This window comes from Monodon monoceros, unplaced genomic scaffold (genome assembly GCF_005190385.1).
Source record: "Monodon monoceros isolate NGI ecotype Baffin Bay Population unplaced genomic scaffold, NGI_Narwhal_1 Super_Scaffold_15, whole genome shotgun sequence".
Taxonomy (NCBI): domain Eukaryota; kingdom Metazoa; phylum Chordata; class Mammalia; order Artiodactyla; family Monodontidae; genus Monodon; species Monodon monoceros.
Genome location: NW_021703771.1, coordinates 46,965,629 through 46,977,910, shown reverse-complemented (window position 1 = coordinate 46,977,910; position 12,282 = coordinate 46,965,629). Strand labels below are relative to the sequence as shown.

Sequence of the window (12,282 nt, the reverse complement as noted above, 5' to 3'; positions counted from 1 at the left end):
AATGTTGGTCTGCCTAATGTTGTCCCATAGGTCCCTCTTCAATCTTTTTTTCTTTTTACTCCTCTCATTGGCTGAGTTTCACTGCCCTGTCTTCAGATGTACTGATCCTTTGTTCTGCCTCATCTAGTCTGCTATTAAACACCCCCTATTGTATTTTTCAGTTCAGTTATTGTATTCTTCAGCTCTGTGACTTCCATTTGGTACTATCTTATACTTTTTCTCTCTGTGTTGAAATTGTCACTTTGTTCTTGCTTTGTTCTCCTTACCTTGGTGAGCATCTTTATGACCATTACTTTGAAGTGTTTATCAGGTAAACCACTTTTCTCTTTTATTAAGGTCTTTTTCTGTGGTTTTATCTTATTCTTAAATTTGGAACATATTCATTTTCCTTGACTCTCTGTGTTGGTTTCTATGTACTAGATAAAACAGCTATCTCGCCCAGTCTTGAACGAATGGATGGCCTCGTGTAGGAGATGAACTTTTCTTAACTAGTTTTTAAAAAGGTGCTGAGAGAAAAATATTAAATTTTATTAAAAGAATATAGTCTTCTTATTAATGATTTCTAAATGCCATTATCTTGTTAAGTATGCATGCTCTTTATTAATTGCTATTTCTTATGATAGTAGCACTATTATCTTACCTTTTATGTGTAGTTACATATGCTATTGCAAAAATAGTGTGCTTGTATTAATAAAATCATAACAGTTACTATGAAGCCTTTCGACTGTTCTCAGCAATAAACTTAAAGTGACTGACTTATACCTTGTTTCTAGATAATTGAAATATGTACAATAAAATGACAATCAAAAGAATTCAGAGGAACTTGCTTTTTAAGATTTTTTTGGTTGTTTTTGTTGTTTGAATTTAAGGTCTGTTGCATAAATCCTATTGTAATGTATAGGCAGGTTAGTAGACTAGTATATAAAAATTGGACATATTACCTTATTAGAAACTTTTCCAGTTTATAATCCAGGGATAAGTTTAGTTTCATTTGTGATATTTATGTTAAGCTTTATTTTGAAGACATGTAAATTACTTTCAAAGATATTGTATCATATTCCAGTGAGCAAGATTAAGAGGTACAAACTTGCAGTTACAAAATAAATGAGTCACAGGAGTGAAATGTACGGTGGGGGGAGTATAGTCAATAATATTGTAATAACTTTGTGTGGTGGCAGATGATAACTAGACATATCACGGTGATCATTTTGTCCTGTATAGAAATATCCGATCACTATGTCATGCACCTCAAATTAACATAGTGTTGTAGGTCAGTTATACTGCTAAAATACACACACACACACACACACACACACACACAGTGTCATATTTCAAAAAAGGGGTTTGTTTCTTTCCTAGGATTCTCTATTTATACTTCTCTTGGTGATCTTACCCAGTCTTATGGCTTTAAATGTGTGTGCTCACTACTCCCTAATTTTTATCTCCAGGTCAAAGTGCTCCCCTTATCTTACAATTTGTATATCCAATTGCCTTCTCAATGTCACCGCTTGATGTATTAGACATAACATGTTCAAAACTGAATTTCTTATTCCCCTAAGCCAAAAAATAATAAACCTGCTACACCTTCCATATTTCCCATATCTATTAATGACAGATCTGCCCTTCCATTTGCTCTGTCTGGAAACCTTAAGACGTATTCTTGACTTCTCTTCTGCCTTACATTTTGTGAGCAAATCCTGTTTTCTTCAAAATATATCTAGCATCTGGCACCTTCTCCCGACCTCCACAGTTGTGCCACCCTAGTTCAAGCATCCTCATTCTTTATCTGGATTATTTCTTTCTGCTGCCACCCTTGCTTGCCCACAGTGTTTTCTCAGCAACCTGAGTGAGCTATTAAACAAATATCAGATCACATCATATCTTCTTAGTACCCTTCAGTGGTTCCTCATTTTTTCCTGAGTTAAAAATCAAAGTTTGTAACATTGGCTTAGAAGAGCTTATGCAATCAATTCCCCACCTCACCTTCCTTCTCTGACTTGATCTCTTACTCTTTTCTGTCATCCTGGCTCTCTTGCTTTTTCTCAAACAGAAAAGAAACCATCCGCCTCAGAGCCTTTGCACTGACTGAAACATACTCTCTAGATACCTATGGGACACAGTCTCTCACCTCCTTCAAGACTTTACTCAGCTGTCACCTTTTTCCATGAGCCCTTATTCTACCCCATTTGAGATTTTAACCCCCCTGCCTCACCACGCCCTATTTATTCTCGAAAGCACGAGGCAAGTCCCAGTGTGTGATGCTACGTAACTTATGTATTTATTATGTTTATTTTCTTTGCTCTTTTCCCTCCTAGTACAAGTTCCACAAGGACCAAGTGTTTTGACTGTTGTGTTCATTGGTGTACCATCCAGTGAACAGATAGTGCTTGGCTGTAATTTCTGCTAAATGAATGATTGTAGGAAGGAATGTGTTTGTGGAACTCTTGTATGGCGTGTGGGGCGGGGTGAGGTTGGTCGCTTGCTGTGTTTCTATGGTAAAACTGCTAACTTCAGTGGCTTTCAAAACACTTCCTCCTAAACTGGGTTTGTGGAGTACATAGAACGCGCTGAGTCAGGCACGTTTGGCTTTCCTTCATTGGAGCTGTTTGTATATGCGCCAAAAAATGGTTAGCGTTTCTGGATATTTACATCAAAATAAGAAATGAATTTAAAATCACTTTCAACTGCAAGAATGATTGTGATCAACACCTGTGGATTAGTAACTGAGACTTTAAAAAAATCGTTATTAAACAGGAAATTTAAAGAGAAATTGTAGACATTTAAAAATGATTTCGTTTTTAACTTCAGTAATCCCATTCTAAGCTTAGTAGAGATTCCCCTCACCTTGCTTTTTTCTTAAACTTTAAACATGTGCTTTTTCATACAATTTGGGATAGAGAAGTAATTAATCTTTTAGGTGAAATGTTATTGTCAGACAGCTATAGCACTCACACCTAGTATTATCCTATAAGTTGTACAGCATTTGGTCTTACTAGAATGTGTCTGTGAACTCTTTCTTCTATTAAAGGGCTACTTGATTAGTGCCTTTGAACCTAACCAAGATAACACGTTAAGCTTAATGTATTTCCCCAATTCAATTTTCCTTCTTATGACAGACAGCAGTACTACCAGACATTTCTGGTTTATTCTGATGGAGATTACCTTTTTCTTCACTGATTTAAATTTAGTCTTACACAGTAACATATTAGTCAGATTTATTAGCTACTTATTAGTCACATTCAATATGATAAAAATAAAAACCACTATAATCTTCTAAAGAATTATATTACAGCATTGTGAAAATACCTCTCTTGGGTTCTGTTTTCACTGTTAAAATATGAGATTTAGAGTAGTTTATTTGTGGTGCCTTTCTTCTACAATTGTAATAAAATAAACAGTCACAAATCTTAAGAAAATTTAGGATGAATTCTGGATTCTAGCCGAATAATCTTGTCATGCCAGTAAGTATGAGGTTTTTAGCTAGATAAATAAATCCCAACATATCATTCAATCAAATGGGTTTTGATTCAGTTACAAAGGAATTTCAGTATCCAAAAATATATATTTTCAGATAGCCCATGTGACTTTGTACTGTGGAATTGATCTTTGTGGAATGTAAAACAAGTTTTCCCTGGAAGAAAATGTACTTGTTATAGAGCTTGATTCATTTGTATCCAACTTTTGAGTAATTAAGTATAGTATTTTTACAGAGTTTAGCAGACAAATGAAATTAAAAAGCAACAAGGTTGAATACTGTTACTGAGAAAACTGTTTTATATTTAGAGTCTTATCTCAACCCGCGGTGACAGCTATCCTCTCTTATTCCATCCAGAGATAATGTGAGGGAAAAAAAAAAAACCTTCACAGTAGATTGTGTGCTATTTAGGTCATCAGCATTCTGAAGTATTTTCAGAGTTGAGACTAAATATAGACCTGAAGCAAAAAATAATGAAATTTCTTCTTTAGTCATGTTTATTGATCTTGTGGTTTAAAAGGGGAAAAGTTGATAGAAAAAAAAATCACTGATAAGTACAAGGTTTACGGCAAGTTCTTCTTTGGTGTGTAGCTGAAAATCAGATTTATAAGCTGAAATGACCCAAGCAGTCTTAAAATATCCTATATTCTGCTTTGGTATACTCAAGATTATCTCACAATAGTATCATGTCTGAATAATTTTATAATGGAATTAAGAGAGATTAGTTTATCTAGGTCCCATAATAGACGTTTGCCCTGAATTGAACATCATATTCACAGCTTGGAATACTATACACTGAGAGAGGTTGTTTAGCTGTTTCAAATGATAGAAAACAGGGATAGTCTTACGATCTTATTATCTTGTACCTTATTAATCATAAGAAAAAGGGTTTTTTTAAAGTATAGATTTGCTAATACACTCCCAATATATAAACAAAAGTCAATAAAATAAGAACTGTTTGTAATATAGTTGTTAAAACAGCAACATTAGATTTAACATGTTTTACCCAGATTAAAAACTGTCTTGGTAAAGATGATATTTTCTCCTTCCTCCCTCCTCCCCTGCTTTGGAATTATCCACTCTAGAAGTAATATGGGTTGATTGAAAAGTGAAGGCATCATCTTCCAAGGGGTGAGGGAGGTCAGAACATCTAAAGTATTCAAAGCCGGTATTCCTGGTTATCTACCTGATTGCATTTTGCTTTAAGCATTAACATGCTTTGCTTGCAATTCTCTTTATTCTAGTCTATGCAAGGGAAGCTTTCTAAAGAAAAATTGACTACTCAAAAGATGATGGAAGAGCTGGAAAAGAAAGAAAGAAACCTTCAGAGATTAAGAACATTGCTTGATGTGAGTAAAAGAAATTCAGATAGCTTTCAAGGATGATTCAGTACCTACTTAAGTTAAAGCAAATGCCTATTTTGTACATATTCATAAATCACTTTTTAATTGAAGACTTGATTTTGATGTGCCAGTTAATTAAATCCATTAGGTTTCTTACTAAAATTATAATCTAAAATACAAACTTTTATTTCTAATGTCTTAGAAACAATTGCACAAACTTAACTATAGCAAAGTCAAATGGTATACAGAGATTAGATCCTAAAGTCATCAAATGATGCATAAGTTGAATATAAACAAAATTACCCTTGAAAATCCTTAAGGGAAGGTGCAATGTAGACACTTCATCACTGGAACAGGTCACACTTTCTTCATTTAATTATGAGATGAAATACTTGGTTTGCATTTAAGGACATGTTATATAAAAAATGCTTATTTTAGTTTTTGAGTTGTCATCATGACATTTTCCTCTAAATACTTAGGAATGCATCTCCAAAACTTAGGGACAGTTTCCTATATAACCATTTCACCATTGTCACACCCAATAAGAATAATAATTTTCCTTGGCGTTTGATAATACCTAGTCTTATGAAAATTACCCCCTTCTTCCCCAAATGTTTTTTTTTTTAACATCTTTATTGGAGTATAATTGCTTTACAATGGTGTGTTAGTTTCCGCTGTATAACAAAGTAAATCAGCTATACATATACATATGTCCCCATATCCCCTCCCTCTTGCTCCCCAAGTGTTTTTTATAGTGGCTGTTGAAACCAGCATTCAAGCAAGGACCGTGTGTTGTGTTTCATTTTGTCTTATAAACCTAAAGTTTCTTTCTTCTCCCTGAAGAAACTGGGCATTTTGTCTTACAGACTTGTAAACTTGTCACACCTAGATTTGTCTGATCGCTTCCTCATGGTGTGGTTTATCTTGTTCTCTCCCCCCTGTATTTCTTGTAAGCTAGGAGTTAAAGCTAAAGATATTAGATTCAGTGCACACATTTTTTGGCACGAATACTTTGTAGGTATTGTTCACATCATCAAATTATACGTGTTTGTTTATCCCACTGTAAGTGTCACAAATACCCATCTCACTGGGTTAAGGTGGTGACAGACTGATTCTTTCCTTTGTAACATTGTAGCCTCTGCAGTCAGCAGTTAATGGGGTTGGTGATACTTAGGCAGGTGTGTGGATGTGCAGTTTGCCAGCAGCCTTTCCCTTGCTGGTTTTAGCTTACACCAGTGATCATTGTCTGAATCATTAGATGATTAAAACAACAGTAATTTTTTCTAATTATATCATTCCCTTTACATTTATTAGCTGGCATTTGTCTGTAAAAATTTGTATTTTCCTCATCAACCCAGGCTATTTGGCTTTTCTGAAATACAGTTCCAACTGGAAAGCTAGTTAAACTTACCTTTAATTAGCAGTTTTCAGGATGAGGAGTAAATGGTGAAAAATTTTTATTTTTCCTGCTATATGTATGCAGTTAAATTTGGTTAATGTGCCTGTAATATTCCACTGTTTTCGTTATAGAATTGGATGAGGGATTGTTAACCTTTATGGCTTTTGAGTACCTTTCCTCTGTTCTAACAACCAGATTTTTGTTTTCTTTATCCATTGCAGAACCAAAGACAAACAGAAGAGACCTGCTCTTTATTGGATCAGGGCCAGGAAGCAGACCAATCCAGGCAGCAGACCATTCTTTCCAAAAGGCCACTATTTGATTTGAGTGTGATTGATCAGCTGTTCAAGGAGATGTCCTATTGTTTGTTGGACTTGAAGGCATTGTGTAGTATTCTTAACCAGCGTGCTCAGGGCAAAGAGCCTAATCTTTCATTATTACTGGGAATCAGATGTAAGTGGCTAATGACTTGTTCTTACTTTATTGCTTAACAATTAGAAATGTGTCTTCATGAATCGGGAACTTCTGGCTGCCTTTTCCCTATTTGTTTTTATCTCCTTTCCTACTTAGCTTTATATATTTCTGAATCAATCTGTGGGTCTGAATACCTGTTCCTACTTCATTGCTAGAACTTGCCTCATTATGTTTATAGAAATGAGCAGGATCGTAGTTGATATGGACTGCCACTCAGAAGAATGCCTATAAATGTGCCTGCTAGGAGATGTTTCCTATGCTGATTCTGTTAATATGTGACTGGAATGGTAGTTGGGTGTGATTTCCTGATTACTCTTCTAAAAGTAATGATTCTCTTTGCTTTCATGTGGCAGTTGTATTAAATTAATGACCCAGCCATCAGTCCACTGGTAAAATATTTGAGAGAAGGTACTCGTAAGCTTTCTTACGTATGTTCTATGGCAACTGTCTAATGTAAGTGCCAATGCTGTCACATGAGCCAGTTTTCATGGCCCATAGATCTGTTGCCCTTGTGATGCACACCTGCTGGCTTTATCCCTTCCAATGTGACACCCACCCATTCTGCCTCAGTTCTGCCTTCCTGAACACATAATGGTGAGAACCGCCACAAGAATATCCTAGTGTCTCTTCCCGTCTGTGCTAATTTTGCTGGAACACTCAACTTACATGGCTCTAAATTATTATAATATTGACATGTTGGTCTCTTTTTAATATGGAGGAAATGGACTTCAGTAAGGAGATATGAGTGGAGTAAGACCATACTGTTTATGTACCAACATGTTTGTATTGAGTAATTGCCTAATAATATGGTTAATATGTGACTGAGTGGAGACTAGTTTTGTTTCCAGTTTCATCAAAAAGATTCTGCCGTCTTGCCTCATAGTAGTTATTTTGGCAAACCAAATAATACTCCTTATCGAAGTATCTCACTTGTTAAATGAAACATGTAACTGTACTCAGAGATGTCGGCAGAATTTTCCCCTCCACTTCATAAATGTGAGAACACATATATGAGTGTGGGTATGTAAAAAACACTTTTTTAAAAAAATTGAAGTATAAGTTGATTTACAGTGTTGTGTTTTAGTTTATGATGTACAGAAAAGCAATACAGTTATACATATAAAATACTTATTCTTTTTCATTTTAGCTTATTATAAGACATTGGATATAGTTCCCAGGAAGACCTTATTGTTTATTTTATATATAGTAGTTTGTATCTGCTAATCCCAGACTCCTAGTTTATCTGCCTCCCCTTTTCCTCTCTGGTAACGAAAGGTCTGTCTTCTATGTCTGTGAGTCTGTTTCTGTTTCATAGATACATTCATTTGTGTCGTATTTTAGATTCCACATATAAGTGATATCATATGGTATTTGTCTTTCTCGTTCTGACTTACTTTGCATAGTATGATAATCTCTGGGTCCATCCATGTTGACGCAAGTGGCATTATTTCATTCTTTTTATGGCAGCTCTGTTTTTGGTTTTATAAGGAACCTCCATACTGTTCTCCATAGTGGCTGTACCAACTTACATTCCCACCAACAGTGCAAGAGGAAGGTTCCCTTTTCTCCACACCCTCTCCAGCATTTATTGTTTGTAGATTTTTTGATGATGGCCATTCTGACTGGTGTGAGGTTATACCTCATTGTGGTTTTGACTTGCATTTCTCTGGTAGTTAGCGACGTTGAGCATCTTTTCATGTGCCTGTTGGCCATCTGTATGTCTTCTTTGGAGAATTGTCTATTTAGGTCTTCTGCCCATTTTTTGATTGGATTGTTTCTTTTTGAAAGACACTTCAATGTTTAAGTATATTCACTCACTCAGTAAACATTTATCAGATGCCTTCTATGGTCCAAGCGCTAAGGTGCTGATAATGCAGATAAGTTGAATACAGCCCTTGCTCACACATTAACCAAAATATTACAGCATTGTGGTAAGTACTGTAATTGAAATGTGATCAGAGGGCAGTGGGAGCACAGGGGGAAAACCAACTAAATCTACCTGGGAAGGGCTGTGAAGGCTCCATGGAGTAGCTGGTGTTTGGCTTGAATCTTAAAGGAGGAGAGGTTTGCCAGGTGAACATGGGGTGTTTAGTTAGCATGATCTCTTGGAGCAAGAAATAAAAGCTCACACACAAAAGACTGGTTTTCTCCACCATTTTAGAGCTGGTCACCCCTTCAGTTACTTTGTAACCTTCTACATCTGCACGGTCCCGTGTAGCATTTATTACTTTTTCAGTACCAGGATAAGAGCGTGCTCCCAATGTGAACAGAAGGGAGACTCAGCACCTCCCCCACACAGTGTACAGCCCTTCCAGTCTTCAAAGTCTAACCCCAGAGCCCTTACCTTATAGGCTGGCATTTGCAAATTTGACCAGCCAGCTAATTTCTCAAAAACAATGGAGGTGTTTTGAACCTTTATCTCATCACTCCATCAGTTATCTGTTGATACTGTTCACCCCACCCTTCTTAAATCTGGGCTACCATGGTTTCCATGACATCATTCTCTAGGCTCTGCTTCTACTTTTATGACTGCTCAGCCTCAATCTGTGAAATTCTCCACCACTTAAATACTGGCGGTCGCCCAGGAAACTTTTCTTGTTGGTCTTTTTATTTCTATTTACTTTCTCTGAGTAATCTTGTACATATCCACTTGTTTGCTGTTTTCTCTACACCTTTGACCCATACAGACATTCATCTCTCACTGCCTAGAATGTCCCTTTTGTCCTGATTGTACTCACCTGTACATTAGGACCAGCAGTTTCACAGGTATCACAGACTCAATATGTTTGAAACAGAACCTACTTTTCTTTCCTCCCTACCCTAAACCCGCTCCTCCTCTCAATAAGTAGAACCACTATCCACCTATCACCCCAACCCAGATTTTATCCTCCACCCTACTCGTTCCCCCATCTGTGTCCCGTGTCCAGTCCCTGGCCCCTTTCCAAGCTGATTGATAATCGAACTTCTTCATGTCTATGAGTCCCTTCCTACTTGTGACGTTTATTCCTCCTGCCACATCTCCACTGCACTGTTGCTTTAATTCAAGCTTTCGTAGCCCTTCGTCTGGACTGGTTTCTCTGCCAAGCCTTGTGCCCTCCCCACCCCAGTCCATCTTTACATTGCTGCCAGAGCCATCTGTGTAACCTGTGATTCTGATTTCCTAATACCCTCCCTGAGAATAGAGATAAAGGTGGCTCCCACCTGCCTCTCCAGCCTGGTTTCTTGGACCTCCCCTCTCTTAATTTGTGTTCTGCTATTTTAGAGCTGGTTTTCTTGATGTTTCTCAGTTTCTGTCAGACTGTTTTGTTTTCTGCTTCTGTATACCTTTGTTCATTCTGCTTCCTTGTCCCATTCAGTGAACCTGCCCCCTCTCCAGTGAGGCCTTTTTTTTTCTCTTCTTTGTGCTAATGTAGCCTTTGTGTAGTGGCAGGTCACCTGTGGTACCTGACTGAATTTACTTGTTTGTGAAACTGTATGTAAATCATTAAGAATAAGCCACTATATGCATTATTTTGCTGACCTCAGCACTCAGCATAGTGCCCAGATCATGATTCATGAACAGTAAAACAGTTCAATTAATGTTTGTTATAAATAACAAGTTATCTGACTCTTATGCCTCCAAATAATTAAAAGCTAGCTAACTCAGGGCCTTATCAATGATTCAGCCATTGGGCAACTAGCTATCAGCCTGATTCAGTTGTTTAGAATCATAGGGTCCCAACCCACACACACACACACACACACACACACACACACACTCGATTGTTAATACTTTGCAATCTGTAAAAATATAAGATAATGCCCCTCACCACACAGTGATTTTCAGATTTTTGTTTCTGAGTTTGAAGAGAGCTGTTAGAGCATGTTCCTTTTTACTTTTGGAATATTGTCATCCATTAAACCTGTTGAATTTGTATGTTATCACTGTATGAATTTAATGCATTTTAGTTAGCAAAATTTTAAAAGGACCAAGTAGATAAGATGCATTTACTATTGAGTGATGCATAATTTAAACCTGAGCCTGACTTGTATTAAGTATACAGCATTATATATAATTTACAATGATAATAAGTTGAAAATCCTAAAATGACTTTGTTCCCAAAAAATGTGAGATTTTCTCCGTGTTTTATTTCCACAGCAATGAACTGTTCAGCTGAAGAGACTGAGAATGACCACAGCCCAGAAACACTCACTAAAAAACTGTCAGATGTATGCCAGTTACGGAGGGACATAGATGAATTACGGACCACGATATCAGACCGCTATGCTCAGGACATGGGAGACAACTGTGTAACCCAGTGACCAGTGTTGGTCCCACAGCAATAACGACCCATTGTTACATGCTGCTGTGCTAGGTTCTTCACATTTCTTTTAGGAGCCATGATAGAAACTTGCAAGTGACATACGACTTGTGCATAAGTATTTTTTTCTGTGGATTTGTTCTGTTGGGGAGGAATTGGGATGTGAGGAAGTATTGAAGGGGCTTATCTAATCAGGAAAAAAATTAAATTACCATTTGAAAAATATGATAAAATGTATAAGAAAAAAATTTCTGTATTCTCAAACTACTGATTGTAGGACCAAGCTGTGAAGAGTGCCCTTCAGATAAAGGGATAGGATTTCTTTTAATCCCGTAGTTTTTTTTTGTGTGTGTGTGTGTGTGTGTCTGTATGTGTGTGTGTTCACAAAATTATAAAGATTTCTAGGATCAAAGCAAAGCTTCTAAGAAAGGCACACACTGTATTCTTGTGCTGCTTCTTTTTTCATGGAGAAGCTTGTGCTGTACTTGGGGTTTTCAAGGGCTGGCTGAACAAGAGTTGCCACAGCAGGCAAGTGTTCAAATAGTAGTACAGCAGGCGAAACCATCTGTGTTTGAACAATCCCTGTGCTGAGATGGTGAGGTTGTAGGGTTGGGTTGATTTTAGTACTGTAGATAGGTCAGCTGTTTTTCCAGAGTGCTTGTGAATTGCTGAAGAGATGTGAAATTTTGATGTGATGGTTTTCCCGTTAGCATTGTAATGTATGTATTACAAGGCAATTTAACGTAATCTGAACTAATTTTAACATGTCCCTTACTATTTACAACTTTTTGTTTATATATTATATCTATCTATCTATCTATCTATATCAATGTAAACAAAGCCATATATAATTAATGCAAACCTAAGGCCTCAGATCATTATTGTAAAAGAAAGATTAACAAAGTGACTCTGGAACAATAGCTTATTTATCCAAATCTCAAATGTTTACATTTTAACAGTTTTGTATCTGTTTTAAAGTTGAAACTACTTTAAGAAAAAAATCAACCTGTATTCTTTATATCTGAATTATCACTAGCATAAAACAAAATCTAAACCCAGGTGATATTGCAATTCCTTTTGTTAGGTAAAGTACATTAAAAACAGGGTTCTTCATAGAATACAAATTTGGCCAGGTTAGTTCTTCTTCTGGGGTACAGGATATCACTATGAAATGCAACTGACTTTTTTGTAGGCATATAATCATTTAAGCTTCCAAATGAGTATTTCCCTGTCTTAACTGGTATTTTGGAAGGACTGTATATTCCATTGCCTTCAGAGCGTTTAAATGTA

At 36.5% G+C, this 12,282-nt stretch overlaps 1 protein-coding gene across 1 annotated transcript in view; it reads left to right on the top strand.

Annotated features, from left to right (window-relative positions):
• Nucleotides 1-11,103, top strand: part of CEP85L (centrosomal protein 85 like) — a 155,965-nt gene extending 144,862 nt beyond the window's left edge. Inside the window, exons 11-13 of the mRNA XM_029223746.1 lie at nucleotides 4,720-4,824; nucleotides 6,439-6,670; nucleotides 10,830-11,103. Coding sequence (XP_029079579.1) covers nucleotides 4,720-4,824; nucleotides 6,439-6,670; nucleotides 10,830-10,993 — 501 coding nt within the window. The 3' untranslated portion in view covers nucleotides 10,994-11,103. The remainder of the gene's footprint in view (nucleotides 1-4,719; nucleotides 4,825-6,438; nucleotides 6,671-10,829) is intronic.
• Nucleotides 11,104-12,282: the final 1,179 nt, after the last annotated feature.